Consider the following 27,570-nt stretch of genomic DNA (forward strand, 5'->3'; position numbering starts at 1 on the left):
GGGGGGCACGCCGAGGAGTGCAAACAGGCTTTACGACGCGCTGGGGGGCAATTACCTTGACTGTGGCATTTTAACAGCGGCTCGTCCTTGAAGTTGCCTGGATACACCTGAAGCGGCGATAAACCTGCAGGTTTAATGGAGCTGCAGAGCCGCTTATAGCACCCGAGAGCTTATATGGCTCTCCCCGTCTCTCGGCTGTGCTTTGCGCTGCGGCTCTCCGGCTCTTAAACCGCACGGCGCTTTAATGGGACGTTTCATGAGCCGAGTCAATTGCTCTGGTGTTCTACGCCCTGTTTTCGGGGATTATCTGCCTTTCATGGGCTTTTGCACGCGATGCTGTCACTCCCCTCGAACTCTGCCCCCCCACACCCCCGCACACCCCCCAGGGTCCTGTCACCACAGTGTTTATCAGTTCCAGAATACGGGACACATAAAGGAGTTCCTAGACTTTCTCATAGAGTGCTCATCTCTCCTTCCCTTCCTTCCTTCTCTCTCTCTCTCTCGTGATGATTTATCCGCACGTTCTAGTCTTTGTTTCTTCTTCTGTTCAATCTCCTCTCCCTCGCTCTCTCTCTCTCTCCCTCGCTCTCTTGGTGGGGCGTGTGATTTACAGCGGGGACCTCGGATGTCCTTGTCTTTGGCCGGCGCTGTAATTGCCCAGCAGGACCGGTATCGCTCCTGGGCTGACATGGGTAAACACACCCTGAGTGTCTGAGTGTTGGTGTGTCTCTCCGCGCTGTTTAGTGCTGATTGGTTTGCAGATAGCTTCCCCCGCAGCCCGGGCCCATTAGCCGTGTTTGAGCAGTCTGCTCTGAGGAGAGGTGACCTCCACCTTATCCCTGACCTCCGCTTCCCCCCCAGCCCGGCGTGTGGGAAGGCCACTCTGACGGGGCGGCCGCTCTGTGGAGACCTGGGCTGTTGTCGGGCTGTGAGCAAACACTGGGGTCAGACGACCGAGCGCCGCCTGTGCCTTTGCTAAACCAACCCCCCCCCACACACGACACACACACACGATACACACAGCCCTCCCCCACCACCAACCTTCGATTGATCTCTGAATTAAATATTGTCCAAGGCAGGCTAAGTCTACAGAGACCTCTTAGTAAAACTGATTGCTGCCATTGTGTGTGTCAGAGTGTGTGTGTGTGAGTGTGTGTGTGTGTGTGTGTCTGTGTGTGTGTGAGTGTGTGTGAGTGTGTGTGTGTGTGTCAGTGTGAATGTGTGTGTCTGTGTGTGTGTGAGTGTGTGTGAGTGTGTGTGTGTGTGTCAGTGTGAATGTGTGTGTCAGTGTGTGTGTCAGTGTGTGTGTGTCATTGTGAGTGTATTGGATTGAACAGAAAAACCAAACCTGCCAGGCTGCCCTAGTATCTGTGTGTTGAGATGGAGAGGAGAGAGTGAGTGAGCGGTGGAGGAAGGATGAGTGGAGGGGTTGTGATGGAGAGGAGAGAGAGACGGAGAGGTGGAGGAAGGGTGTGGGAGGGGGGTTGTGCAGTGAATTCACTTTCTCTGGCTGAACTTCTGGTCTCACCGAAGACAATTTCCACTGGCTTGGCTGTGTGGCAATAAAAATAAATGAAATTAAATTAAATGAATTATTTTCATTTTGAGTGAAATCAGCTCAGTGTTCAGAGAGGGGCGGCAGCAACACTGATTCAATCAACCAAGAACTACATGTTTTGCTAACACTTTGATTGAATCAAAATATCCCCCAGCAGACAGCCAGTCAAGGACTTGATAGGGTGCTATGTATGAGTGGGACAGAAATCTGGCCGCTCAGGTGCAGCTGGTGAGGTGGGAGATAATTTGTGCTTTATTCCGTTAACACTGAATGTAGAATGTTAACCATGTGTAACCGCATGTTTGATACCCATAATCAATAATAATCAGGCAGAGTCTTGAACGAGACAATCATGCGATAATAAATAAGGTGAAGACACTCCCCTGTAAGCCCCCGGATGCTATTTCGATTCTAAAGCTAATCCAGCATTATATCTATAAATTAATTGTATTAATTATTTTAGCTATATTTGCTCGTTTCAGCACCCTGTACTTAAACCCATTGGAATCACCTCCCGCAGCCTCCCGTCTCTCGGCCCCTTTTCCTCCCTCTCTCATCCTCTCCTCCTCGGAGTGAAGCGCGCCTGGGCTGCAGCTGTGCGGCTCTGCGTCTGTAGGGCTGCAATAAGGACTGAATCGGACAGAAAGAGCATCTTTCGTATTTGAATGTTTAATTTTCTCTCTGCCTTTCATTCGTCCTGCACTTCCCGTGTTCCGTGCATTAGCACAAGCAGTAGCTGTAACCCGCTTTAATGCCCCACAATTAGGTGTTATATTGCATGAAGGCGACGCTTACAGGTTTTACAGAAAGCCGTGTATAAGCTCTACATGTGTTTTCTGTCTGTTGTCTGGGATCTGGTCTGTGTGACTCCGCAGGGCCGCACTTTTAAAATGCACACCGATATGCGTCTGTTGTCCCGAGACACAGCAGCAGCACCGCTGTCTGTTGTCGGTGTTTTAATTTGGCCCTGAAGCAGCGGCCCTTTCTTGTAATATTGCGATGTTTGGTCAGTTGCATTATCTCTGGAGATGATTTCGGATCTGTGTTTATGAACAGAAGAATAGTGTTGTCGCTGTTGTTGTCCAATGGATGTCTGTTGATAAAGTCACAGTTGCTTTGCTTTGCTGTTTTGTATAATGTCTTTCATCTCTCCACAATTACAGCGTTTCATTTCGGCGTGGAGAGATGGTCCGGGAGGGGCCACGCTCATCAAAGCTGTCCGTCTCCCGCTGGATAAATGACACAAGTTGCAGTGAGACCCCGCCGGGGCTGAAGCGCTCCGGCCGCAGTGCGGACGAGTTAGCGCCGCGCTGAAGGGCTCTTGTGCGGGATAAGGACGCGCTTCAGCCCCGGGACCGAGGTCTCACTGCACGCACTCTGGGAGTTAAATATCCACAATATAGATGTACAGAAAAATAAACAGAAACGAAAAATAAACGAGTATTGTATATCGCACCCCCCAAGGGTCTCCTCTACTCGCTTATAGTACAGATACTCACCTATAACATTGTCGAAACTATAATATTTTATAATAATAATAATAATAATAATAATACCCTTTATCATTGTTAATTATAATCTATTGCTACGTTTTATTCTTGTTTAACATTTTATTACAACAATCATGCATTTATTTAACTGTGATATTTAGAAACTATGCGTGTGTGTGTTATAATTCACCAAATTACAACACAATAATGTGGGGAAAAATACAAAATATTGTGCTACTAAGGCATATAATTGTCTTGTAATTTGGTGAATTTTAACACAGTGTGTTGTCCTTGAACACACAGAATGTGTTAAATGTAACACATTAGTTCTAAGAGTGTGTATATGTGTGTGTGTGTGTGTGTGTGTGTGTGTGTATGTATGTATTTATATAGACACTATAATATCAAACGAGTTTTAATAATTGATGCGAAATGTAGTTTATAGTGGGAAGATATTTGAAGAATTAATGCATTTAATTATAATCGCCATAATTAAGCGCAAGTGCGCAGCGCTGGAGGCTGGGGGGGGGGGGGGGGCAGCAGCTGCAGTCAAAGGTGTTGAAGAGGAGGCAGCTTCTCACAGGGACCCCCACCCCCACCCCCACCCCGGGATCGCAGCATTGAACCTCGCTGGCCTGGACTTTCACAACCGACACCCCCCCATTCCCTAAATACCAGAATGTGGCGGAGGGGGTCGGGAATTACACCCCTGTAACACAGCCAGTGTGTCACAGCATTAACAGCAGAGAGGACACGTATTATCATTAATTCTGGAGTCAGTCGGCGGTGCGGTGACCGGGATCTCAGTGGAGATAAACGTGCTGTAACAACCTCTGTGTGTCTCTATCTGTGTGCAGCGGCGGTTGTGTATAAGATCAGTATCTGCACACTATGCAGTGAGAAGTGATGCTGGGGGGCAGTAGCAGTAGCCAGGTGTTCAAAGGCTCTGCGGTTATTTTATCCTTCAACTTGCTCAGCCGTACGGGGGGATGCGGATAACCATCCCTGGAGCGGCGCGCCTTAACCTTGGGAGTCTCCGGAGCCCAGCGCCTCTGCGGGCGCATTATATGCCGTCGCATGGCTGGCAAACCCGGCGCGGTTAAGCAAACACGACCTTCATTAGAGAGAGGGGCGTCTCAAAGGGCAGGGCGGCCGGGCGCCTAATTACCCCGCGCAGAGATCGGCTCCTGAGTGACTTCGGCCCAAATTGATTCCGCAGCGTCATCTTTTATTTATCCGAGCGCGTCGCCCCCGCAGCGCAGCGGGTCAGCCGGCCAGGACCCCAACTCCGCCAAACAAGCCCCCTATCCGGCAAAATGGTATTTTAGCAAAAGCAAACATTGTCGTGCGGCGGCTTAAGGGGCGAAATAGCTGTTTATATTTTAAACTTGTCCCTCTTTCTTCTCCAAACAAGCGGCTGTTGCCTGCAAACGAGCGGGGAGAATCGGCGAAGAGGAAAGAACCGAAATCAGAAAATGACATTACCGGGGTTGGGGAGACATTTTTGTTTCGAGTGTGTCTATCCCCCTTGTCATTACTGATTCTGTTTTAAAATGTAACAATTGTATAGCCCCTCTCTCTCACACACACATTAATAACTCAAATAAAGCTCGCCCTCTCAATGACGGCGCTGGAAATTAAATGCTCCGATGCCAACCCCAGGGCAAGAGGAGCTCAGACCAGCGGGCCGGTATCATGTCAACACAACACACCAGCAGCTGCACATCCGCAATCCGCCCTACAGTGCGGTTTGGTTTGTAACAATATTTTCTCTGCATTAATGTTGCATTAACATTTTCACAACATGAATCCTGACTATTCCGCGTTTCTCCTCTTCAAATAATTTAACAAGGAAACAAACAGATTAATCAACATTGTCGATCGCTAATAATAATAATAATAATTATAATAATAATTATAGCAGTTACAACAATAATAATATAATTAAAATTCGAACAGCAGCAGTTACTATATAATAATAGTAACAACAATAATAATAGCAATAATAACAGCAGCAGCTTATAATAATTATAATAATAATGACAGTAGCAGTTACAACAATATACTAATAATAATAACAGTAACAACAACAATAATTTCAATAATTACAGCAGCAGTTAAATCAATAGCAATATCGTATTATTAATAATAATATGGAAAGTGTGTTAAACAGAGGCGCCCGACCGAAGCCGCGGCGTTGTGTATAAACGCTCATTTTTTAATAATTCTTCACACTGTAAGTGAACGAGTGTGTCACACGCGGACTGTCTTGGTCTTTGCTCTTTATTGTGTACGAAGAGAAGAGAAACAGAGCAGCATCTGAATCCGTTTCAGCGAAGTGCGTTAGTATGATTTCCCCAAAACGACTTAATTACAAACACCTATGTCAGCACAGTGCAGTGATTTGAATATGAAATTACTTTTGCTAAACATTCGTTGTGTATAAATTCTGTCCTCTGCTATTATAATATATTTAACTTGAAAATGGTAAACCCAGTCTCTTCTTCTTCTTCTTCTTCTTCTTCTTCTTCTTCTTCTTCTTCTTCTTCTTCTTCTTCTTCTTATTATTATTATTATTATTATTATTATCGTTCTTGCTTCTTTAGAATGGTTCCAGTATGTATGCTAATATACAATATTATAATTCATAGTATTACTATTACAACAACTATAATAATAACAACTTCATGATAATAATAATAATAATAATAATAATAATAATAGTAATCGCTAACAGCAGAACTATTTCCAGTGTTCACATGTCACTCCGTACAGGAATATATTGTTTTAAGGGTGTAAAATGTATAGCCTGTGTGTTTGGCTGGAGTGAACGAATATCCCACTTTGAACGGGCACTTTTTATATGTCCGTGATATAAATTACACACCCGTTTTACATTCGATTGTGTTGCTGTCAAAAATATCTCAACCGCCTACTGGCATACTTTAAAACATCGCTGTGCATACTTATATGTTTTATTGTAGGCTATTGTCTCCAGTTGCACGGAGTTAAGTGTGGGTTGCCCTGGCGAAGCGTTTAAATTTGAAGTAATTAACGAGTTAGCGACTTAATTAAATGATCAATTAATTAAAGACTTGCGGTTGCTTTGCTTTGAGTGACCTTTCACCTCTACAGTCAACGGCGCGGGACGGGCTTGTTGACCTCATCGCTGTATTTCTGTATAATTTATAGCAACGTTGAGACTTTTATTTTTAAATGGGATGTGTCTGCAAATCGAAACACTCTGCAGATTATATATATATATATATATATATATATATATATATATATATATATATATATTTGTGAAGAACACATGAATTGGGTTAGCCGGTTGTCAGCTGTTGGGTGTCCCGGCCGCCCCTCGGTGTTGTGCGCTAATTGGCAGACAGCTCTGGCGGGATGGTAATTGGCCGCCTCCTGAGACAGGCTCTCGCCGCTGAGGTTGTACGAGCTGTTGTCGCCATCTGGTGGAGATGTCAGCAGCTGCCACAACAGTCCAGTACGACCAGCCTGCGGGACGGGGCGGGCTGCAGGGACACATGGTCCTCGGGGTTGTTCCTGGACGCTGCCCTTGTGCTTTGATCGCATCCCAGGGACAGACGGCAGCGTCTATTTGACACAACGGAGGCCCAGGTCCTGGACACCCCCCCAGGTCCATGGTGTCTCAGGCGCCTCCAGATCACATGTATCTCCAGCACTCAAGGGGCGGCATGATAGAAAGTGAGGAGTCCGAGTGGGTCTCTAGGACCCCTTGTATCAGAGACCCCTGCGGACACAAAAGGGTCACTAGCCGAGTAGACGGCCGAAACTATGTTAAATAAATAAATATACACCGATCAGCCATAACATTATAACATTTAAGTCCTGTAAGTTGCGAGGTGGGGCCTCCATGGATCGGACTTGTTTGTCCGGCACATCCCACAGATGCTCGATTGGATTGAGATCTGGGGAATTTGGAGGCCAAGTCAACACCTCGAACTCGTGATTCATCAGACCAGGCCACCTTCTTCCATTGCTCCGTGGTCCAGTTCTGATGCTCACGTGCCCATTGTAGGCGCTTTCGGCAGTGGACAGGGGTCAGCATGGGCACCCTGACTGGTCTGCGGCTACGCAGCCCCATACGCAACAAACTGTGACGCACTGTGTGTTCTGACACCTTTCTATCAGAACCAGCATGAACTTGTTCAGCAATTTGAGCTGCAGTAGCTTGTCTGTTGGATCGGACCACACGGGCCAGCCTTCGCTCCCCACGTGCATCAGTGAGCCTTGGCCGCCCATGAGCCTGTCGCCGGTTCACCGCTTTTCCTTCCTTGGACTTTTTTTTTTGAGTTTTGGAGATGTTCTGACCCAGTCGTCTAGCATCACAGTTTGGCCCTTGTCAAAGTCGCTCAGATCCTTACGCTGCCCATTTTTCCTGCTTCTAACACATCAACTTTGAGGACAAAATGTTCACTTGCTGCCTAATATATCCCACCCACTGACAGGTGCCATGATAAGGAGATTATCAGTGTCATTCACTTCACCTGTCAGTGGGCATAATGTTATGGCTGATCGGTGTATATTATTATTGTTCATGCCAAACAAAGTAAAAAAGTTGTGCTGTAAAAATGTTTCTTAAAATGTTCTTAATTTGTGCGGTTTGAAATGTAGAAGACTATATGCTTGATATTCAGAGGAGTCTCACTCGGTTCTCTGGTATTTACATGTTAAAGTGGGTTATGATTTAAAGATAAGAAAGGCGGCACGCATGCCCTGTCCTGGGAGCCCTGTGTCCGAGCGCAGGGACAGCACACAGACTGGGCTCTGACGGGGGTGCGAGGTGAGGAGTGAAGCAGGTGCCGCCGCTCGCCAGCAGAGGGCAGGGCAGGTTCGCGTGTAGAGAGACCTGGGACAGGAGATCCCGCAAACACGACTCCCTTTCAGTTACACTCTCTCACACTGCTCAGCCTCACTAGTTTCAGGTTTCTCTTTGGGACTCTTTGCTGTGAGTGTGTGTGTGGGCGTGTGTGTGTGTGTCTCTGTGTGTGTGTGTGTCTCTGTGTGTGGGTGAAGTGAGTGTGTGTGCGTGTGTGTGTGTGTGTCTGTGTGTGGGTGAAGTGAGTGTGTGTGTGTGTGAGTGTGTGTGTGTGTGTGCGTGTGTGTATGTGTGAGTGTGTGAGTGTGAGTGCGTGTGTGTGTGTGAGTGCGTGTGTGTGAGTGTGTATGGGGCTGTTGCTGTCCGTGTAGGGCTGTTGCTCTGAACACTCACAGTGCATGTGGTGCCTTATTACGCAGCAGGGGCAGAACTATAAATATATGATAAAATAAATAAATAAAACCAACACAGAACACTGTCAGAGGTGTGGACCCGTGTAAAAGACATGCCTGGCAGGATCCATACAGAGCAGAAAAGGACGCATTCAGGGACTCGGGTGGGACGCGTGTCTCTGGGCTGAGAGGCCCACGTCTTGGGGCAGCGTCACTGGGTCGGGCCTGCCTGTGTCACCGGGCCCCGGACCCGGTCCTCCTGTGCTGGGGGGCGGGAGCGCACATGGTGTCAGTGAAGTCGTCCTGTAGGCTGAAGACGTGTAGAACCTCAGACCCAGGCCCACCCCGACCAGAACCCCCCGTCCGCAGCGGCACAGATACAGTATAAATTATTTATTCTGTGTTTCTTTCGGTTTTCCACAAAGACCTGAAAATATACTCTAGCATGGAATAAATATACAGTATTTCTTTATGAACAAATACATCATTTACAAACGCCCCCATGGGACTGTGAAGAACAGATAATCATATACACACACACGTATGTATTATACATGTATGTATGTGTATATCTATATGTCAGTGACTTTATTAAGGCGATAGAAGCTTTATAACGTTTTCAGTCTCTTCCCTCTGGGTTTTTATATATTATTTTCTTAGGATAGCAGAGTTGTCTTTCGTCACCCCCTATCTTTCAGTACAGAAAGTCCTGGGGGGTGGCAGGCCGGACCCCCGCAGTCGAAGCTGTGCAGAGGGTGCCCCCTTCTGGTCAGGAGCGGTGCAGCAGGGGAGTGAGCAGCAGTGTGAGCAGGCAGGCCAGGCCAGGGGGCCGGGGGGGTGCGGCGGAAGGGAGCTGGGGTGGGGGTCGGCTGGGGGGCCGCAGGCTGTGTGCGCCCATCCGTCGGTGCGGCTCCTGGGGCGTCTGGGGGGGCTCCACGGTGACATAGCCGTTGGTGATTCTCACGTTTGGAGGCTGTGTGGTGCTGGAGCACAAATATAAATAATAAATAAATAAATGAGTGTGTGTGTGTGTGTGAGAGAGAGAGAGAGTATGTGTGTGTGAGTCTCATAGTGTGTGTTTGTGCAGTGTGTGAGAGAGAGTGTGTATGTGAGAGAGACTGTGTGTGAGAGTGTGTGTGAGTCTCTGTGTGTGTGTGTGAGAGTGTGTGTGTGAGTCTCTGTGTGTGTGTGTGTGTGAGTGTTTGTGCAGTGTGTGAATGTGTGTGTTGTGTGAGTGTGTGTTGTGTGTTGTGTGAGTGTGTTGTGTGTGTGTGTGTGTGTATTGTGTGTGTGAGTGTGTGAGAGAGAGTATGTGTGTGTGAGTCTCATAGTGTGTGTTTGTGCAGTGTGTGAATGTGTGTGTTGTGTGAGTGTGTTGTGTGTGTGTGTTGTGTATTGTGTGTGTGTGTTGTGTGTGTTGTGTGTGTGTGTCGCTCACCTCGCCCCCATGCGGACCCACAGGTCACTAAAGTGCCTCTGCCGGCCATGCTCTCGCTGCTGCTTCCTGGGCTTCTTCTGCCGCCCAAACTCCTCCAGCTGGCTCAGGCTGTCGGGCAGCAGCAGGTGGGGGGTCAGCAGGTCGTCGTCCTCGGACACACCCCCCAGGTCAGGGGTCCTGGTGGCCCAGGTGGGGGTCCCCTCGGGAAGGTCGGTGCCGGACGGCTCCTCTGCGGGCCGCTGCTGCCACCTGCGCCCAGACACAATCCGACACGTCAGTTTGTCCGTCCGTCCGTCCGTCAGTCAGTGTGTCAATCAGTCAGTATGTCAGTGTGTCAATCAGTCAGTCAGTGTGTCAGTCAGACAGTCAGTGTGTCAATCAGCCATTCAGTCAGTCAGTGTGTCAGTCCACTTATTATCTAGGTCACATGAGCTGAGAATGAATCAGCAATCGGACTGTAAGTGACTTGTCCAAAAGGGACCAAAGAAAACAGCCTGTCCCCCGGGGGGTTATGAACATGTGGCCCCAGTGGGTCATCCCCAGACCAGGGACCCCCTCAGTCCCAGAGAGCCTGAGGGCTGCAGGGTGAGCGAGCTGCTCTCTCTGCCTCTGAAACGACACACTCCCTCCCCCAGCCTGTGTGTACATGCGTGTCTGCCTGCAATGAACTGAGCGCAGTAAACTGAGAGGGATCATTTTTTATGTCCCTGAATGTGAGGAAAAGGCCTGGTGTGGGACTGACTGCCAAGGCCTGGCTCTTCTCTCCCCGCTCTGCTCTCTCTCTCCCTCCTTCCTCCCTTGCTCTGCTCTCTCTCTTTCTCTCTCTCCTCCCTCTCTCTCTCAGATATCGCACTTGGCTGTGAGACCCTGGCGTTCCCTGCTCTTACCGCTGGAAAGTGTCCCGGTGGCTCGAGGTTAAAAGCCATAAAACCAAGTAAATAATTAAATAAATACACTTCAAATATATATATTTTAAAATCACTTAAATAAGATTCCATGTTATGGACGAGTTACTGTTTTTATTTAGTTTTTTACGCTTCTTGCCTGCAAGGAGGTGATTACGGGCTTTATATGGTAGCTGAGCCAATTACAGGAGTTCAGTGTGCAGTACAGTGTCTGACAGGAGTTCAGTGCACAGTCCAGTGTGTGACAGGAGTTCAGTGCGCAGTACAGTGTCTGACAGGAGTTCAGTGCATAGTCCAGTGTGTGACAGGAGTTCAGTGTGCAGTCCAGTGTGTGACAGGAGTTCAGTGTGCAGTACAGTGTCTGACAGGAGTTCAGTGCGCAGTACAGTGTCTGACAGGAGTTCAGTGCATAGTCCAGTGTGTTACAGGAGTTCAGTGCGCAGTACAGTGTCTGACAGGAGTTCAGTGCATAGTCCAGTGTGTTACAGGAGTTCAGTGCGCAGTACAGTGTCTGACAGGAGTTCAGTGCATAGTCCAGTGTGTTACAGGAGTTCAGTGTGCAGTCCAGTGTGCTACAGGAGTCCAGTGTGCTACAGGAGTCCAGTGTGCTACAGGAGTTCAGTGTGCTACAGGATTTCAGTGCGCAGTCCAGTGTGCTACAGGAGTCCAGTGTGTTACAGGAGTCCAGTATGTTACAAGGGGTTCAGTGTGCTGTCCAGTGTGCTACAGGATTTCAGTGCGCAGTCCAGTGTGCTACAGGAGTCCAGTATGTTACAAGGGGTTCAGTGTGCTGTCCAGTGTGCTACAGCAGTTCAGTGTGGAGTCCTGTGTGCTACAGGAGTTCAGTGTGCATTCCAGTGTGTTACAGGAGTTCAGTGTACTACAGGAGTCCAGTGTGCAGTCCAGTGTGTTACAGGAGTTCAGTGTGCTGCAGGAGTTCAGTGTGCTACAGGAGTTCAGTGTGCAGTCCAGTGTGCTGCAGGAGTTCAGTGTGCTACAGGAGTTCAGTGTGCAGTCCAGTGTGCTGCAGGAGTTCAGTGTGCTACAGGAGTCCAGTGTGCAGTCCAGTGTGCTCCAGGAGTTCAGTGTGTTACCGGAGTTCAGTGTGCTACCGGAGTTCAGTGCGCAGTCCAGTGTGCTACAGGATTTCAGTGCGCAGTCCAGTGTGCTACAGGAGTCCAGTGTGTTACAGGAGTCCAGTATGTTACAAGGGGTTCAGTGTGCTGTCCAGTGTGCTACAGGATTTCAGTGCGCAGTCCAGTGTGCTACAGGAGTCCAGTATGTTACAAGGGGTTCAGTGTGCTGTCCAGTGTGCTACAGCAGTTCAGTGTGGAGTCCTGTGTGCTACAGGAGTTCAGTGTGCATTCCAGTGTGTTACAGGAGTTCAGTGTACTACAGGAGTCCAGTGTGCAGTCCAGTCTGTTACAGGAGTTCAGTGTGCTACAGGAGTTCAGTGTGCAGTCCAGTGTGCTGCAGGAGTTCAGTGTGCTACAGGAGTTCAGTGTGCAGTCCAGTGTGCTGCAGGAGTTCAGTGTGCTACAGGAGTTCAGTGTGCAGTCCAGTGTGCTGCAGGAGTTCAGTGTGCTACAGGAGTTCAGTGTGCAGTCCAGTGTGCTGCAGGAGTTCAGTGTGCTACAGGAGTCCAGTGTGCAGTCCAGTGTGCTCCAGGAGTTCAGTGTGTTACCGGAGTTCAGTGTGCTACCGGAGTTCAGTGCGCAGTCCAGTGTGCTACAGGAGTTCAGTGCGCAGTCCAGTGTATTGGAAACAGGGCTAAATGAGAAATACAGGCACAAGCAGAGCTCAAGACTATAACTATAAGTATATCCTTCATAACTCCCTGTTGTTTATTTTCCTTCAATCCGTTCGGACAGCACAGGCCTGGAGGGGTTCACAGTTAATGTTCCTCGACTCCGGCTGACGGCTTAAACGCTCCGTGTGCCCCCCCGCTCTGGCCCTGCGCATTAAACACCCCCCCAGCCCCCTGCTAATTACCCTGTGTATATTTGGAGAAGCAGTGCACGGCTCCAGTGGTGTTGTCCCACAAGAAACGATTCACAGAGCTGCTGAAGTTGTGCTAAATTGCCTTCTGCTTCCCAGCCTGCTCTGCTGCGCCGTCTCAAGTTGCCCCGACTTTCACTGCAGTGTTTCACAGCTGACACCTAATACACACATTCACTCACACACAGACACACGCACTCACACACACACAGACACACACACTAACACACACACACACACACAGACACACGCACTCACACACACACACAGACACACACACTCTCACACACACAGACACACAAACACACACTCACACACACATACATACACACACAGACACACACACATTCACTCACACACACGGAGCTCAATCACACAACGTTCTAGAACCGTGACGAAGAAATGACCCTGAAACAGCCCCCCCATTGCTGTCGATAGTTGTTCAGTGATATTTGTGTGTATTTTGCTTCTGTTCTGGTTTGCACACGTGTGTTGATCGTGAAGAACAACCTGCAGCCATTAAAGGTCGATCTGTTAAACAGGCATGGTTGCACTCATGCAGTCGGGCCGGGGCTCGGGGTTCATGCAGTGTGGGTCTGCCAGGCAGCGCAGGTTGCGTGAGCCGTGAGCCGAGCCCAGCGCGTCCACACAGCCCTGCCAGGACTCCCAGCCAAGAGGCACTTTATGAGGCCAGGAGCTCGTTGCGCTGGGCTCTGCTCCTCTCTGTGAAGCTCAGAGTGATGCAGCCACACCCATGACCAGGGCGACCCTTATTATCATTATTATCATTGTTATTTTTATTCCTGTTTGCACAGTGGTGTGTGTGTGTGTGTGTTGACAAGGCACGGCCCGGACTCACTCTGTGATTGGCTGTCCCGGGGCCGTGTGCTCCACCTCGTACCCCTCCTGCCGCAGGATCTCCAACACGCTGTTATTGCCCAGGAAGTGGCCTGAGGGAGGAAGCACAGAACAGCTGGTCTGAGGGGGTGAAGATCTGGCTACAGCACAGCCCCATCCGTCCCGGGTCCGATCGGGCCTCCAATTGAAGACGTCCTGCGCTGGACTGGTCCTCTGTATGGGCGCAGTAATACAGACAGTCACTGCTTTACCCAGAGTGCCAGAGCACAGGTATGTGTGTGTGTTAGATGTGCTGTGGCTTTGCCTTTGCGTTTGTGTTTGTGTTTGTGTTGTGTTGGGACCCGCGTCAAAAGGCAGGTCGTAAAAACTCAGAGAGAGAGAAAGGGAGAGTGAGAGGGAGAGAGGGGTGCTTGGTTTTTTTGCAGAATGGTGGCCTGCAGGGGTTGATGTTGCATGTGCTGAACATGTGGGACATGAGGGACACCTGTAGAGCCATGTCTCCCCTGCTGCCCAGAGAGAGGGAGGTGAATGGAGGTGCTCTAAAGCCACAGCAGCGGGGCTGGGGGCTGTGCTGATGCATTGCAGGATGCTTGTGAATTGGCACCTATGGGTGTCAGCGCGGCCGGCAGGGGGGTTGATCCTGGAATGGCTTCAGAGCCACTGCCCCCCCCCGCGTCTCTGTGATCTTCCCTGCATTTCTCAGACTCAGAGTCGTTAATTCACCGCTGTTTTCTCTGTCCTGCACTCTCTGTGCACAACAGAACTTACAGCATTTTATCAGCAAAACTCCCACTGTGGAGATGCATTAACTGAGGAGAAAGAGAAAGAGAGAGAGGGAGAGAGAGAGAGAGAGAGAGAGAGAGAGGGAGACTGCATGCATACTGGAGGAGAGCGGTCCTGGTGGTGCAGCTCTTGCTGGTGTGTGCAGCTCGAGGCCTCTGTCAGACAGGAGCCGTTTCATCTGCTGCCACCTGTGGGACCCATGTGTTTCTCATTTCTCTCCTTCATGCCTTCGCAGGGCCATGAAACATGTGCTCTAATACAGGTCAGCTAGAGCGGCAGGCTGGGTGTGTCTGTTGTTGTTGTTGTTGCTGTGGGTAAACAAACCCAAGAACAATTTTAAAAAGACAACAGCAGTAAAACAATGGAAAGGAAAGGACTGTGATTGGCTGATGAAATGCCGTCTCGCTCCTGTCTGCCTGGCACAGGTCAGCCCTGGCATCAGACAGCTGATCCAGCAGGAGGCGGTTAGAGAACAGACTGCTCTGACATTGCCAGTCTGTAGAGCACTTCCCCGTTGTGGTTACTGTCCACACGTCTCCCCAGAGGGGCTTCCCCACGCCCGGGGGGCCTGGGGTCATGTATTCGGCTGGATACAGGAAGAGGGAAATAGGGAGATGGCTTCCCGGCCCTGGCCTGGCAGTAGTGTATGGCAGCAGCTCTGGCACAGATCTGGCGGCTCGGCAGTGTCGTCCCTGTGCAGTCTGGCAGGGAGACGCAAGGCTGGAAAATGTGAGCGCCGGCTGGAGAGAGAGTCAGCTGATCGTCCCGGTGCTGTCACTGAGCGCGACCACAGGCTAATCCCAGGACCGCCTGAGACTTGCATGTGTGCGTGTGTCTCTGTGTGTGTGTGTGTGTGTGTGTGTGTCTGTGTGTGTGTGTGTGTGGGGGGGGGTGGTGGTGGTGTGTGTGTGTCTCTGTGTCTGTGTCTGTGTGTGTGTGTGTATGTGTGTGTGTGTGTGTGGGGGGTGTGTGTGTGTGTCTCTGTGTCTGTGTGTGTGTGTGTGTGTGTGTGTGGGAGGGGGGGTGGTGTGTGTGTGTCTCTGTGTGTGTGTGTGTGTGTGTGTCTGTGTCCTGTGTGTGTGTGTGTGTGTGGGGGGGGGGGGTGTGTCTGTGTCTGTGTGTGTGTCTGTGTGTGTGTGTGTGTGTATGTGTGTGTGTGTGTGGGAGGGGGTGGTGGTGTGTGTGTGTCTCTGTGTGTGTGTGTGTGTGTGTCTGTGTGTGGGGGGGTGTGTGTATGTGTGTCTCTGTGTGTGTGTGTGGGAGGGGGGGGTGGTGTGTGTGTGTCTGTGTGTGGGGGGGTGTGGGGGGGGGTGTGTATGTGTGTCTGTGTGTGTGTGTGTGTGTGTGTGTGGGAGGGGGGGGTGGTGTGTGTCTGGGTGTGGGGGGGTGTGTGTATGTGTGTCTCTGTGTGTGTGTGTGTGTGTGTGTGTGGGAGGGGGGGGTGGTGTGTGTGTGTCTCTGTGTGTGTGTGTCTGTGTCTCTGTCTGTGTGTGTGTGTGTGCGTGTGCATGTGCTGACATCCCTCTCTGTTTCTGTCTCCTCTTCTTTCCTCTGTCTCGGCTGGAGTTCTCTAACACAGGGAGACTCCAACGCAGAGCTCCTCTCACGCCGGTCACATGTGTGCAGATATGTGCAGATGGAGGAGGAAGAGGAGGAGTGCCGTGCTGTGCCACACAGGCTGTGTCTTGGCCTGGTCTCGGAGCTGCCGTCTCCAATGCTGTCAGCGTGTCGTAACTCACAGCCGTGTCCCCGTCGCCGCGCTGCAGACGAGGCAGCAGCTCCGAGTCAGAGAGGCTGTAAAACATGCGGCGCGGAAGGAACACACAGGCCTCCCGCCCGGCCGCCCGACACGCATTCCTGCCCATAATTACAGCCCTGCTCCGCCTCCCGCTCAGCGTTAAGAGGGTGTTAAAGCCTTTAAAACACACACACACCGAGGAAAAGAGCACAGGGAGAGAGAGGGAGATGGAGACGGACTCCCTGTTGCTAAAAGCCCAGGGTCGAGTCTCTGTTCACGGCTATAGTTGGTGTCAATCCCTGTCTGTCAGCTCCACCGGCTCGTTAACACATTTAAGCGGCGGAATGGAAAGAGCCGGAGCCATATCTGAACATCTCTCTGTGTATATCCTGAGATGAAGAACGCGGAGTTCCCGGCGCTGCTTATCGTACAGGAGACCTTCTGTGTGTCGCGGCAGCTTGGTGTGTTGATCATTAATCCTCCACAGCTGAACATCCGTCCTAACTGTTTGTCTAGTGGAGCACATCGCATCGCTGGCCTCCTGTTCCCAGGCCCTCTGTGTGTGGACGAGAGGCTTTATCGCCTGCTGGAGAGCGCGGCGTCCCTGCCTCGCACACGTACACAACATCCGTCACCCCGGCTCCGTGTGCGGCGGCTGGGCTGCAACACTGCAGCCGCGGGGGCTGACCGGCGGGTCAGGGGCCGTCTGTTCCAACATCCACACCGCTTCCCCCGGCGGTAAATATTTAGGCTCCGTGATGCTTATGGAGCATGTGACGGGGCTGTGGGGGGCAACTCTGGACTTCCTCCTTTTGAGGTCAGAGCTAAGCGGTCTCTGAAAGTGCGGCAGCGTTTGTTTTTGTTGCTGAGGTCTGAATGCCCCCCCCGCACCGCCTTATTATTTTTATAAAGGAACAATTTCCCTTTCTTTTTCAGTTATTGTTAAACAGAAGTCATTAAACACACACACACGACACTCAGCGCATGGGTCCTCTGACTCGGCCCGGCTCTCCTGCGGCTCAGAGCACCATTTATCTGCAGGCCGAGGGCGTCAAGTTTATTGTCCTCGTCCCGCCGGCACTGTGTGCTGAAGAGCTCTCCCTGCGCCGCGTTGTGGACGGGGGCTGATGTCTGACTCGGGGGCTTGGTTTCTCGTGTCATCTGTACCAGGGAGATGCTGTCCATGTGTCGGCGCTTCACAGCCCCTCCTGGGCGTCAGAGCGGAGGATCGCCACGCCTCGGTCTCTCTGAGCTGCGGCAGAGACAGAGTCGCGCAGGTTTCCAGTGAATCAGACAGCTTGTTATTCCTGTGTCTAATGGTTACGGGCAGCTTTAAATGGATCCAAATCGGCAGAACCGGCCCAGCTGGAGGCCAGTGAGTGATGTCTGCGTTTAACGCCACCTCTGTTTAATACAATGAGTAATGACTTGGCTCAGTCTGCGCACCGTGACTGATGATTCTAATTACAATCATAATAATGATCGGGATTTAATAATAATAGTAATAATAATAAAAGTAGTAGTAATAATAGTGGGTGAAATGAGCCAAGGAGACGATTGGGAAGGAATGTGAAGCAGGGAATGCTGGGAAGGGCTGCTGCTCGTTCTTTTGAATCTTTTTGTAAACATAAAACTGGGACTGAAACACCAGCGCAGCTCTTACTGGCCTAGGGTTAGTGAGGTGGTGCCAACAACCTGGGTTCAAAGCCGGTCCGGGGACTTCGGGGCTGCCTGGGCTGTTCTGAAGGAAGCAGGAGCTGTAAGCTGTACGCCTCGTGTGTCTGTCAGGTCTCCCCACGCAGGGCTCTGTCCTCGGCCTCTGTGCTGCTGTGTCTGTCCTCTCTGCGACACGCTGCACAATCGCAGTCACACTCTGCGGGGCATCGCACGCGTCCGCGTTCGTCTGCCGCTCCCCGTCCCTCGGTGTCTGTCAGCGCGGATGCAGTCTCTCCCCGGCGCGGCTACTGTTGACCCCCGGGGGTTAAGCGTCTCGGGCTGCACTGGGTGATGGATGGGCCTCTCTGGGTGGCTCCATTGCCTGCCTCCCTTTGCCTTCAGTCGGCCCCCTGACCCGCTGGCAGTGCTATGCTCTGGAGGCAGGCGAGGTGGGAGTGTTCCCGTCCGCAGGGAGTAGCGCCAGGGGGATCTGCTGGCTCTCCGGGCTCTGCTGGTGCATCTCTGGTTCCTCCCACAGTGTCTCGACCAGTGGCACGAGTACCAGCAGTAGAGAGGACACTATCCAGCTCCAACCCCAGTCCGGTCACAAGTCAGAGAGAGAGAGAGCGGAGTGGGGGCAGAAGAGCCAGGCCTTGGCAGTCAGTCCCACACCAGGCCTTTTCCTCACATTCAGGGACATAAAGACTGATCCCTCTCAGTTTACTGCGCTCAGTTCAATGCAGGCAGACACGCATGTAAACACAGGCTGGGGGAGGGAGTGTGTCGTTTCAGAGGCAGAGAGAGCAGCTCGCTCACCCTGCTCCCGCTCTGCACGGCCCGGACGAGCGAGGGATGAGCCCAGACTGAAATAGAGGGTGCTCTCCGTGCTGGGTAGGATCGCACTCTCCAGGGACCCCAGCAGAAAGTAGATCCACACAGGGAAAACGAGAGAGAAACGAGAGAGAAAGTGCTCCGGGCCTGTGACGGCTGTGGAGGGGGCGGGTCACGGCTCAAACGGAGGGTAATTGACCGCAGAGGAGAGCTGGGGGGAGCGCCAGGACTGAAGCCTCAGCGTGTGCCCGGCCTCCCCTCCCCTCAGAAAAAGCACTGGGACGAGCCCTGAGGCCTGCTCTTCAGCAGGAAATGAGAGATGACAAGATTAAGTTTGAGCATTGCAGCACTTACTCCTAATGTAGAAATTACTCGCTGCTAATATCAAACAGTGTTTGTGTCAGCGGCCAGCCAAGAGCTCCCCCTTCAAAGCTCCGAGCCGCACCCCCCCGGAGGCACGATGGGGGTCTGGGCAGCGTCACGGGCTCCCGGCTGAGGTGAGAGTCCTGGAGCTGCCAGTGTCAGTCCCAGTACGGAGAGAGAGGGAGAGAGGGAGAGAGGGGGGAGATGGCGCACACAGCTGTGGGGGAGTGTGGGAGAGGGAGAGAAGGAAGAAGGGAGAAAATGTGGTCCTGCCTTCCTTGGCTCTCCTTGGAGTAATCACACATTACATCAGACATGCTACCCACAGGCCCGGCAAATGTGCGCCACATGTGCTCCCCCTAACTGTACACGCACACATACACACACACACACACACTCTCACACATGCGCACACACACACGCACACACACACTGAACACACACGCATTCTACAATCTTTATATGTAATTTAACGAAGAAATTGTTTTATCAGTTGCTTCTTCAGCTGCAGATTCCGGTCAGTGAACTTTAAGAAATCCACTAAAACCCTTAATTAGCCGATTAGTTAACAATGAAAGCGCCTCTTTGTGCCCGGTGGAGAGGGCGTGGCTCTGGCTGCAGCTGCGAGGCACAGGTGGCAGTCGGTACGGCCCCTTCAGCTCAGCCTCACTGGGTGGCATCGGGTTCCACCCTTGATAACCGATGATCTCGCCGGCTAACGAAGCCAGGTCTCCACCAGCCACGGGGGTCCAGTTAGTGATCACGGCCCCCACTTAAACCCGTTAGACACACAACAAATCATGCTGTTGCTAAATCCACAGACCCTCTTACACGACCCCACAGACCCTTCTTGTCCACTGTGGGAATGTCTGGATGCTGCGCCACAACTACTACACAAGGTGAACACGGCGCTTTTCTCTGCATCTCCCACGGGATTATATGACATCGGCGATTTGATTCTGTGAGAAACCGTTCAAGCAAACGGATTCTGCTTTTCTTACTCGCAATGTAACAGACAACACAAACGGGGCTGAGTGCAATGTAAACAACACTAAGAGGCTTGTTTCTGTGCACAGACTCACACCGCAACAACGTGCAGTGCTCTGCTCCGCGAGGGCTGTCTGTTTATGCTCAAGTAGTTCAGGACATGTTTTGTCTTAACAGCAAGCTCAGTCTTAGCAATTAATCGGACAAAACCAAATATTTGCTTGTGAACGGCATTACGAATATAAATACACAGGATATATAGACAATAAAAAAGTGTTTTGAATGTAGCATATGCTGTGTGTGTGTTCTGTTTTTAGGACACAGTGTGTGTAGAGTGAAATTAGTATTTGTGTTATTCCTGTGAGACTGAACCCTCTCTCCTCTTTCCTCACTCTCCTCTCCTCTCCTCTCTCATCCTTCCAGTGGCTGTGCTCTCAAGCTGAGCAGAGTTCCCCACTGATCACATCTCCGCCTGCAAGGGCCAGAGGTCCCTGGAGACACACGCACACACACACACACACGCACACACACACACACACGCACACACACACACACACACACAGGGCAGTGCAGGTCTCCAACATTCACACTCCATCAGAGAAACGCGCCGCACTCACGCACAGATGAAAGCCGTTTGCTTCGGTTCACAGGAGACGCTGGTTTCCGTCAGTGGGAAGCCGATGGTGTCAGCATAGAAACATCTCTCTTCTCAGCCTGAAGACCGGACACACACCAGGCCTGTGCCGTGGGATTGATAACAGAACATTCCTGACTGGCGTCTCGAATAGCCCTGGTGAAGGCGCTGTTACTTCTGTGCTTCTGAACCGCACTGTGGCTGCCGTCGAGGCTCTTGTACTTCTCTGTCTTCTATGGCTCTGCTGCGGTGCCGTGTCCGTGCCTCGACCTCGGTCTTGGGGGGGCGGTCCAGGGGTCCGGTGTGCCAGCGTGCCCTCAGTGTGACGGTGCCTGTGGGTCTCTCTGCACGGCTCCCTCTCTTCAGCCCCACTGCAGCTCCAACCGGCCGGGACACGTGGTTAATGGAGATCGCAGTTTTGCTTCCTGTGTAGGTTTGTCACCCGTGAAGCCCCTGCGCAGTGTCGGTGCACGGCTGCCTGACCTCGACGCAGCTGGGCGTTGTGTGTGTCGGCGATGACTGCCGACTGCGCTGCTGCTGGGGGCCAGATCGGCGCGTTTGTTTTCACAAGCGGCCCGAGTGCTGAAATCTAAACCCTCAGCCCATCTGAGCTCATCCTCTGGAGTTTAACTGTAAGCTTAACCAGAGATGTGAAAGATAGTCTTTGCATTCAATTCACTTCTGGACCTCTGACAGACCACCCAGCAATTCCTTCCTCTTCCTCTTCCTCTTCTCTGGGGTGTTTACTGAGAGCAGAGCTGAACTTGTCAACTTTGGAAGATCTGAAACAGAGTGGCGTGGGGCGATGGCTTCAGCGAACTCACAGTGCAAACAAAAACAACACAGAAACCCCAAGATGTCCCAGTTGAGGAAGACTCTCAGTGGGGATCGTGGGTCATTAAGCTCCTGACAGCCAGAGCAGCAGGAGGATGGACCATGTGGCCGGAGCATCGGCCTTCCTGCAGCTCTCATGTTTCCATACGCAGGAGAGCAGGGCTGGTCTCTCTCTTTCTCTCTCTCCCTCTCCCTCTCTCCTCCGGCACTTGCCACTGAGGAGGAACATCTGAACGGGCTTATCCCGGAGTGAGCGCTGATGGAAGGGTTCGCTCGCGGGGGGGGCCAGGTCTGGATGCTATGCAGGGTTGAGAAGAACTTCTCCTCTGAGGCATTTTTTAAATATCTGTGTGCGTCTCACTCTCCCAATCAATCTATCGCTCCATCTATCTATCCATCCACCCATTCGTCTCAGTCTCAGCGTGGGAAACCGGCTCTCTGCTCGGACCCGGGCCCGGCCAAGGCTCACGTCCACGAACGTCCATGAAACGGCCGCAGGGAAATAACCCCCCACCACCCGCTCGGCTCTGGAAGCTCTAGAATTACTCCGAGGGCTCTGTGGCTTTCGTGTAATTAAAATATATGATGTGTATATAAACTTCCAGAGTGGGACATCCATCTCCCCGCTGTGTGCGAAGACCCCCCCCAACACACACGGAGCTGCATGTTCCTCTTGGCAGCGACTCCCAGACATAACACGGCTGGTTAGGGATACACTCAACGAGACATTTCTCATTTTTATGCACATATCAATTTAAAAAAGAGAGACATGGGGTACGAGTTTGAAGTGGAGAGAGAAACTGAACCGGCCGGGCCCAGTAGGCTGAGGGAGGAAGGAGGGGAATCTTCCCCCCCCACACACACACACAACACACACACACACACAGACCTCTCTGCGTGTCTCTGTGTGTCTGTGTGAAGATCGGTGGCTCTGCTGAATTAAAGACAGCTGACTCCCTTCAGCACACAGAGTCCCTGGGGATTCCATCTGGAACAACCCCCCCCCCCACCACCACACTTCACCACACACACCGCCCCCCCACCACACCGAGCGCCACTCATTCCTCCTCCTCCACATCAGGGCCGCTTCTCTCCCGCAGCCAGCAGCGCGCGCCCGGAGAACACGTGTCGGACTAATTGAACACACTTAGCAGTAGGTGAGCAGAGCAGGTCTGCTGTGTGTGTGTGTGTGTGTGTGTGTGTTTGTGTATATGTGTGTATTTTATGTCCAGCACTTTTCTCTCCAGGCACGGGGCAAGAGGATCTCTTTGAGACCGTGGTGCTCAAGAGCAGCACGTTTCCCTGGCCAGCGAGCGCCCTGTTGTGGAGCCGGTCTCGGTGCGGGAGGATTCTCAGTGCCGGGGACTTTGTGTGTCTGTCCTGTCTGTTGTTTTCCTGTAGTGTTACTGACCACTATGACCACACTGACTAACCGAGTGCTCAGCCTCTTTCCAGGGACCTCTTGCACCGACTGGCCCAGACCCCCGACGCCTCTGTCAGCGGCTCAGTCACGCCTCTGTTCGCAAGCTGTGGAAACTGTGCTCCTACATCTGAGACTCATTCACTCGCCTGCCAGGGTGCATCCTGGGAAATATCTCCCCGCGGTTTCCTTTTCGCAATCCAAGCGCCAGGAGGACGAAGACGAGGCACGGCAGGAGCGGTCGGAAGCTGGTATGTCATGACGGCGATGACAGCGCCCTGTTTGTGTTGGGAGATCTGCTAGGCAACCCGGGGGGGTGAGGCACCAGTGAAGACCAGGCCCACAGCGCCCGTCCCTGGGCTCTCCACAAGAGTGCTAGCTGTGCATCTGTGTGCTCTTGTGTCACTACTCTTGTGTCACTACTGGTGTGTCACTACTCTTGTGTCACTGATCTTGTCACTACTCTTGTGTCACCACTCTTGTGTCACTACTCTGTGTCACTACTCCTGTGTCACTGATCTTGTCACTACTGCTGTTTCACCACTCTTGTGTCACTACTCCTGTGTCACCACTCTTGTGTCACTACTCTTGTGTCACCACTCTTGTGTCACTACTGCTGTGTCACTACTCTTGTGTCACTACTCCTATGTCACCACTCTTGTGTCACTACTCTTGTGTCACCACTCTTGTGTCACTACTCTTGTGTCACTACTGGTGTGTCACTACTCTTGTGTCACTGATCTTGTCACTACTCTTGTGTCACTACTCTTGTGTCACTACTCTTGTGTCACTACTGGTGTGTCACTACTCTTGTGTCACTGATCTTGTCACTACTCTGTGTCACTACTCCTGTGTCACCACTCTTGTGTCACTACTCTTGTGTCACCACTCTTGTGTCACTACTCTTGTGTCACTACTGGTGTGTCACTACTCTTGTGTCACTGATCTTGTCACTACTCTTGTGTCACCACTCTTGTGTCACTACTCTGTGTCACTACTCCTGTGTCACCACTCTTGTGTCACTACTCCTATGTCACCACTCTTGTGTCACTACTCTTGTGTCACCACTCTTGTGTCACTACTCTTGTGTCACTACTGCTGTGTCACTACTGTTGTGTCACTGATCTTGTCACCACTCTTGTGTCACTACTGCTGTGTCACCACTCTTGTGTCACTACTGCTGTGTCACTACTCTTGTGTCACTGATCTTGTCACCACTCTTGTGTCACCTCTCTAGTGTCACTGCTCTTGTGTCACCACTCTTGTGTCACTACTGCTGTGTCACCACTCTTGTGTCACTACTCTCGCCACTACGCTTGTGTCACCACGTTTGTGTCACCACTCTTGTGTCACTACTGCTGTGTCACTACTCTTGTGTCACTACTGCTGTGTCACTACTCTTGTGTCACTGATCTTGTCACCACTTTTGTGTCACCTCTCTAGTGTCACTGCTCTTGTGTTACCACTCTTGTATCACTACTCCTGTGTCACTACTCTTGTGTCACCACTGCTGTGTCACCACTCTTGTGTCACTACTCTCGCCACTACGCTTGTGTCACCACGTTTGTGTCACCACTCTTGTGTCACTACTGCTGTGTCACTACTCTTGTGTCACTGATCTTGTCACCACTCTTGTGTCACCTCTCTAGTGTCACTGCTCTTGTGTCACCACTCTTGTATCACTACTCCTGTGTCACTACTCTTGTGTCACCACTGCTGTGTCACCACTCTTGTGTCACTACTCTCGCCACTACGCTTGTGTCACCACTCTTGTGTCACTACTGCTGTGTCACTACTCTTGTGTCACTGATCTTGTCACCACTCTTGTGTCACCTCTCTAGTGTCACTGCTCTTGTGTCACCACTCTTGTGTCACTACTCCTGTGTCACTACTCTTGTGTCACTACTGCTGTGTCACCACTCTTGTGTCACTACTGCTGTGTCACCACTCTTGTGTCACTACTCTCGCCACTACGCTTGTGTCACCACGTTTGTGTCACCTCTCTGGTGTCACTGCTCTTGTGTCACCACTCTTGGCATGTTGTTCGCTCACACGGCCGTACCCCAGCGCTCTCCCGCCCCGCCCGGTCCCGCCCCGCCCACCTGCCCCGCCCACCTGCCCCGAAGGCGAAGAAGAAGCTCTGCCCCGGGCTGCCCTCCATCATTGCCGTGATGCGCCGGCCCATGCGCTCGTTCCTCTTGTAGATGAGCTCCTGGCGGAAGTAGCTGTCGATCTGCTGAGCGGTGATGCGCTCGTGGTCCGGCAGGGAGCTGTTGATGAAGTGCGGGAGCTGCGGGGGACAGGAACAGGGGCTCTGTTACAGGAGCACGGGCGGGGGTCAGAATCGACAACAGGCAGGAGCAATTAATTCATTATTATTTGTATCTTTTTAAAAATGGGACGAAATGGGGGGGGATTTATAATTTTTGGCGACCGCAGCTTAAAAATGCCTGAAAAGGAAGGTACCCATTGAGACAGACTGACACAGGGACAGTGATACTGGGGGGGTATCAGTGGATCAGTGCTGCCCCCCCACCCCAGTTGGGACTCCTGCATGTAGATAACAGGACTCCGTGTTTGCTGCCGGTGCTGCTCGCCTTGTCCAGCTCCGCCTGGCTGCTGCCGTAACGCAGAGGAAGACAAATACCCCAACCTTCGCCGGCAGGACGTTCCTCTCGTTTCTATCCAAACAGCTGAAAACCCGCACGGGCCAGGAGACGCCCCCGGGAGCTGGCTGGCCATGTCTCTGAGCACTCATCATGTCAGATCAAACGCAGAAAACCAATGCCTTCTTAATTTCTTGCTTTCTTTTTCTTTTCTTTAAAAAAACAAAACGCAGACAGGCATCAGATCATTCCTCTCTCCGAGCGTGGCCCCGTTTCCGTTGATGACTTCCACTGGTCCCCGCTGCCGTGCGGAAGGGCTGTCTGGGCCCGCTGTGGTGAAGTCTGCACTCGGAGGGAGAGAGAGAGAGAGATAAAGAGAGAGGGAAGACTCTGGGTGATTTATTGGGTGATCGCAGGAGCCTGTGTACCCCAGGGAGGAGCGGGATGTGTGTGAAGAGGCAGCATCAGTGGGCCGTTGGCTCCCATCACTCAGATGATCCCCAGACGATGGACCAGGTCTGACCTGCCCCGCGCCGACACATGGCTTCAATTCACAGCCCTCTGTCTCTGCGATGCATTGGCTGCTCCAGACAGGTGGGGTTTGGACCCCTGAGAACTGTGCGGCCAGGATGTGCGGGGGGGCAGTGTATGAACCTGCTGTTGGAAACACTGACCCCTACAGGAGGGGCCAGCACTGGGGGGCTGGACACTTCCTGAGCTGAGAAAATCACCATGTGCAACAAGTGGGATCTGATTTGAGATGGGCCGCTGTATTTCTGCACTTTCCCAGGACAGTGGTGTAGCTCTGTTTATGCTATTGCAGCCGCAGGATGGTGCTCAGCGGTCAGGAAATGCACCGACCTGAGAGTGAGCGCGTTGAGTTGAGAGAGCTGGCCTGGACCGGACCGAGGGCTGGGGGCTGCCCTGGGATCCTAGCACTTGGCAGAGAGGACAGGATTACCGAGCAATTATCACACTAACAGTCCGCTGATAACCTGTCATTTTCAGTTTCTCTGCGCCGGCCGAAACATACTAATCCACCGCCATTACAGGATAAGTGCGTCTGGAGCTCCGGTCCCCCCGGGGAGCAGTTAGAAAGTGCCTGTAATTACCAGATCGCATTACCCGTCTTGTCGAGGGCCGCTGTGCAGGAGAGCCGGGATTCAGTGACAGTGGAGGCGGTTCTGAGAGTGGGGGTGCGTTCCTGCCGTGGCGGCGCTCTCTCCCTCACAGCGCAGGTGTGAATGAACCCACTTCACCTGGAGCTCCTCTCACCGAAGGACTGATAACCGTGCAGCAGCACAGCGCGCCTGCACCCGGGCCACTCCCTGCAGGATCAGACGCGATGTTTATGAGCACTGAGGTTAAGGAAGCGAGGAAATTAAACTGAATGGCCTGTTTCCTCTCCGCTTGCCTTTTATTGTTTCTTTTATAACGCTCATATGGTCCTGGTTTCTTATTTTATATTTTTAGTGGCGTGACTCTCCCCAGTAGTCATCACAGATGGAGAGGTCCAAGAAGAGTTTGAGATTCATTACAGTGTTTTAATCTGTGTACTGATGTCATTAGCCCATAAGAACAGCTCAGCGCTGAAGGTCTCTGTGGCCGGAGACAGAGAGGTGAAGGTCAGTCTCTTTCCTCTGTGTGTTTGGGCTCCTGGCCGGCCCCGATTTCCCCCGGCTCCTGTGGCTCTCGGCTGGATTTCCACGCCTCCTCGGCCGGCCGGCCTTTGTTGGACGTTGGTCACGGTCTCTGTCGGGCAGATGCTGCACATCGTTAACAGTCCGATCAGGAGCGCAGAGGAAAGCAGCGCCGGCACCAAAGGGACGCCAGACAAGACTCCCGCAGAGGAACGGGCCAGAAGGATGTCTTAGGCGTCAGAACCCGAACAGAATCCGCGCCTCACTGCCGTGTCAGACTCTGAGAGCGGCTTATTTCTGTGGGATGCCTCTTATGGGGCTGCACTCTTTCCCCCTCCATCTCTCCATCTCTCCATCTCGCTCTTGCTCTCGCTCTCGCTCGTGGTTCAGGTTTCAAAAGGCCTCAATCACCCCCCCACCCGATGACACTGAGACTCCAATTAGCACCGTCAGGCCCAGCTGGCCTTCCTGCCCCCAGACTGATAAGATCCGGGCGGGGGCCGGTCCAGGGGCCGCAGGGTTGTGATTTATGGGGTCTGTTAAGAAAATACACAGACACGGGAGGGACGGGGGGTGGGGAT

General features: G+C 52.0%; 1 protein-coding gene across 1 annotated transcript in view; it reads right to left on the reverse strand.

Annotated features, from left to right (window-relative positions):
* Positions 1-8,676: 8,676 nt before the first annotated feature.
* Positions 8,677-27,570, reverse strand: part of trabd2b (TraB domain containing 2B) — a 51,530-nt gene continuing 32,636 nt past the window's right edge. Inside the window, exons 4-7 of the mRNA XM_066692346.1 lie at positions 24,859-25,033; positions 13,499-13,589; positions 9,737-9,985; positions 8,677-9,281 (exon numbers count right to left, since the gene is read on the reverse strand). Of these exons, the coding sequence (XP_066548443.1) occupies positions 9,068-9,281; positions 9,737-9,985; positions 13,499-13,589; positions 24,859-25,033 (729 nt within the window). The 3' untranslated portion in view covers positions 8,677-9,067. The remainder of the gene's footprint in view (positions 9,282-9,736; positions 9,986-13,498; positions 13,590-24,858; positions 25,034-27,570) is intronic.

The sequence above is a fragment of the Amia ocellicauda genome, chromosome 19 (assembly GCF_036373705.1).
Source record: "Amia ocellicauda isolate fAmiCal2 chromosome 19, fAmiCal2.hap1, whole genome shotgun sequence".
NCBI lineage: Eukaryota > Metazoa > Chordata > Actinopteri > Amiiformes > Amiidae > Amia > Amia ocellicauda.